This window comes from Cynara cardunculus (assembly GCF_001531365.2).
Source record: "Cynara cardunculus var. scolymus isolate 2C chromosome LG 17, CcrdV1, whole genome shotgun sequence".
In the NCBI taxonomy this organism is placed as follows: Eukaryota; Viridiplantae; Streptophyta; class Magnoliopsida; order Asterales; family Asteraceae; genus Cynara; species Cynara cardunculus.
This window is the reverse complement of record NC_037544.1, coordinates 2,296,804-2,299,691: the sequence shown is the minus strand read 5'-3', so window position 1 is coordinate 2,299,691 and position 2,888 is coordinate 2,296,804. Positions and strand designations below refer to the sequence as shown.

Below are 2,888 nucleotides of genomic sequence, written 5' to 3'. Positions count from 1 at the left end.
ATGATACAAAATCATTTAGAGGGTTTTAAAATCATTAAGAAACATATTTTTTTTTACCAAACAAGATTCACATCTTAACAATTCAGATATTATCTCTTAATGAAACTATTAAGAGATAAGCAAACAGCATTAAATAAAAAAAATATCCTCATCCTATAATTTCTTCACCAATAATAGCAAATAAGATTTGTATACAAAAAAATCATAAACTTTTATTATTCTTAACTTATTAATATATATTCAATAATTTATTGAATAAAAACATTAACTCAAAAACTACAATTGAACTACTTGTACAATTCCCCTTGGTCTCAATGAGGCTAAAATAGTAATTAAAAAAATAATCAAATATAAAGACATTAAAATTTAAAAAAAAAAAAAAAGAAAAGAAAAAGACAATCAGAACATGCTCTACAGTCTACACCAGACATCCAATACCCCACAGACCCCTATTCGTTAAGAAAAAGAATCTACATAAATAAATTTAAAAACCCATAGAAAAAGACATAATTACCCTTTCTTCCCTCTCCAACAATAGCATAAAAGAAGCCATGCTATATTAAAATAATCACATGCCAATCATGGGACCACCACCCAAAAGTCTTGAAACACATCACGTGCCTGCATGGGCGCACTTTAGCAGCATCCCTTCCCCACACACTCCCATTTGTTCATCCTTCTCGTTCCCAGATCCGAGATCGATCACTCACTCTTCATCCGTACCATAACAGTTGCTGCCGGTGGCGGCGGCGGAGACGCCATTCATGCCGGTGAACCGGTGGTTGTTGCGGTGGTGGTCTCCGCCTTCTTCATGTTCTGTTCATGATAAACTCTTCTTAATCTCTCAATCTCTTTTTTCAATGCTTCTTGATGAGCTGCAATTTAAAATAATATATCAACTATTATAAATAAGAGCTATTTGGTTGGTTTTTCTTTAACGTGATTTTGTTATGGTTTCTTATTAAATTTTGTATGTATAAAATTGTATATATTGATTAATCTATCTGTATATGTTGAGATATATACGTTTGGAAAAAAAAACTTGGCTTTATATGTAAAGTTTCTTCTAAAAGCTTATTGGATAAGTCATTTTCTATATTATCAAACTATTACTAAACAGTCATGGATAGTCGACCGAATAAGTTGTTAGTTTTATTAAACTGCTAACAAAAAACACCAAGCCTTGTATAAATAAAAAAATAAAACTGTGTATAAATAAAACTGTATAGGTAGATTGATATGTATGTATTGATTTTAGGAGGGGGGTTTTAGGATGATTTTCTCATATAGATGGAATGAGCATATTAGATTTTTAATTCGGAGGGAGGGGTAGGTTTGAAAAATAAAACTTTTTATAAGTCATCTTCTATATCATTAAGCAACTCCTAAACAATCACGTATAGTTGATCGAATAAGCCAACAATCAGATAAAATGTTCATACCATCTTTGAAGATCTTGTCCTGGGCCAAAGCCGCGATCCGTTGCTTAAGCGAGCTGTTATCTACGTTTAAAATCAATCGCTGATGATCCAAAAATGCTACACGTGGCGATAGTGTCGATACCTCCGTCTTCAGATGAACCATAATTGAATATTGATAAATTGATCCAAAGGAAATTATTGACGATTATTTATGTATGAAATTCAATCCGCAATCAATATCGATTGAACCAAAATTATGTTTGAGATAATGTATTTGGATCGAGACGATACCTGCAGATTTGTAACACTTCGTTCGAGTTCAGAAATGTAATGCAACTTCCTGACTCTTGATCTCTGGGCAGATTGACGATTTGCTAATATCCTGGTGATCGATTACAATTAAAAACTATGATTAACATCATATGTAATTAGTTAATCACATATGAATGAATGAGTAAAATTTACTCTGAATGTTGATGTTGAATATGCGGTTCGATTAGCTTGCTGTTTAAGCACGATGTACATGTGAGTAGAATTCAGATCTTCATGCTTACCTTTTAACTCTTTTTGGATCAACGACGGTGCCGCCATCGCTGGAAAAAGTAATGTGAGGCTTGACGGATTCGGTCTCCTGTTCGTAATCGCCACCGTCTTCCACCTCTCCCAGCTCATGTTTTAGCTGCTGCGGTTGTTGCTCCGGTGGCTGCGTTGGTTTAGCTTCGTCATCATCGCTGTTTTGATCAGATGTCATAGACAATAACCTAGTTGACTGGAGATTCGCCGTGAAGTCGTCGGAAAACATAGAACTAAGCTGCTCATCATCCAAACGCTCAAATCCATTATTATTAGAGCAAGGCATCAACGACTTATCAATGACATGAGAATTACGACATTCATTAATAAACGGAGGAGCTTCAATAAACGCAATCGGATCGCTTGTGGATCTCCGGTGAGAGTTCCTCCTAGCTGACGAGAAATCTATAAAATCATCCATCCAGGTCGGTGGCTGCGAGGCTGACGACGGCATCGGCATGGTCTGATAGGCAAATGACGGCCATTTTTGCGCCATTATTGGCGCTTTTGGTGGCAATTGTGCCATACAAAATGAAATTAAAAAAATCAACAAAAACGTTGCTTTTGTTTGAAATTAAGAGGAACGAATGGATGGAGGTTCTGGAGTGAATGTAAATAGAGGGAGGAGGAGGTGGTGGTGAGGGTGACGGTGACGGTGGTGGTGGTGGGTCACATGGAGGAAAGGATTGGGACAGCTAGCAACAGCTAGCTAGGTAGGGGTAGGAACGGTTTCACCGGGAAAAGCCGTGGTAGTTTAATGGGATAACTAACACAGAGAGAGAGAGAGAGAATCTGAACACCACTCACCACGTGCTCATGTGACACACGTCTCTTTCTTTCTTCCTTTACACCCGTCTAAATTAATACAAATAATCATTTCTTTTTAATTTTTAA

General features: G+C 36.3%; 1 protein-coding gene across 1 annotated transcript; it reads right to left on the bottom strand.

Moving 5' to 3' along the window:
* Positions 1-264: 264 nt before the first annotated feature.
* On the bottom strand, positions 265-2,577 carry LOC112500808 (basic leucine zipper 61-like). The gene is made up of 4 exons (XM_025104392.1): positions 1,976-2,577; positions 1,713-1,803; positions 1,443-1,569; positions 265-875 (listed from the first exon to the last, which is right to left on the bottom strand). The coding sequence occupies exons 1-4, from the start codon at positions 2,518-2,520 to the stop codon at positions 763-765; spliced, it is 876 nt and encodes a 291-aa protein (XP_024960160.1). The 5' UTR covers positions 2,521-2,577; the 3' UTR covers positions 265-762.
* Positions 2,578-2,888: the final 311 nt, after the last annotated feature.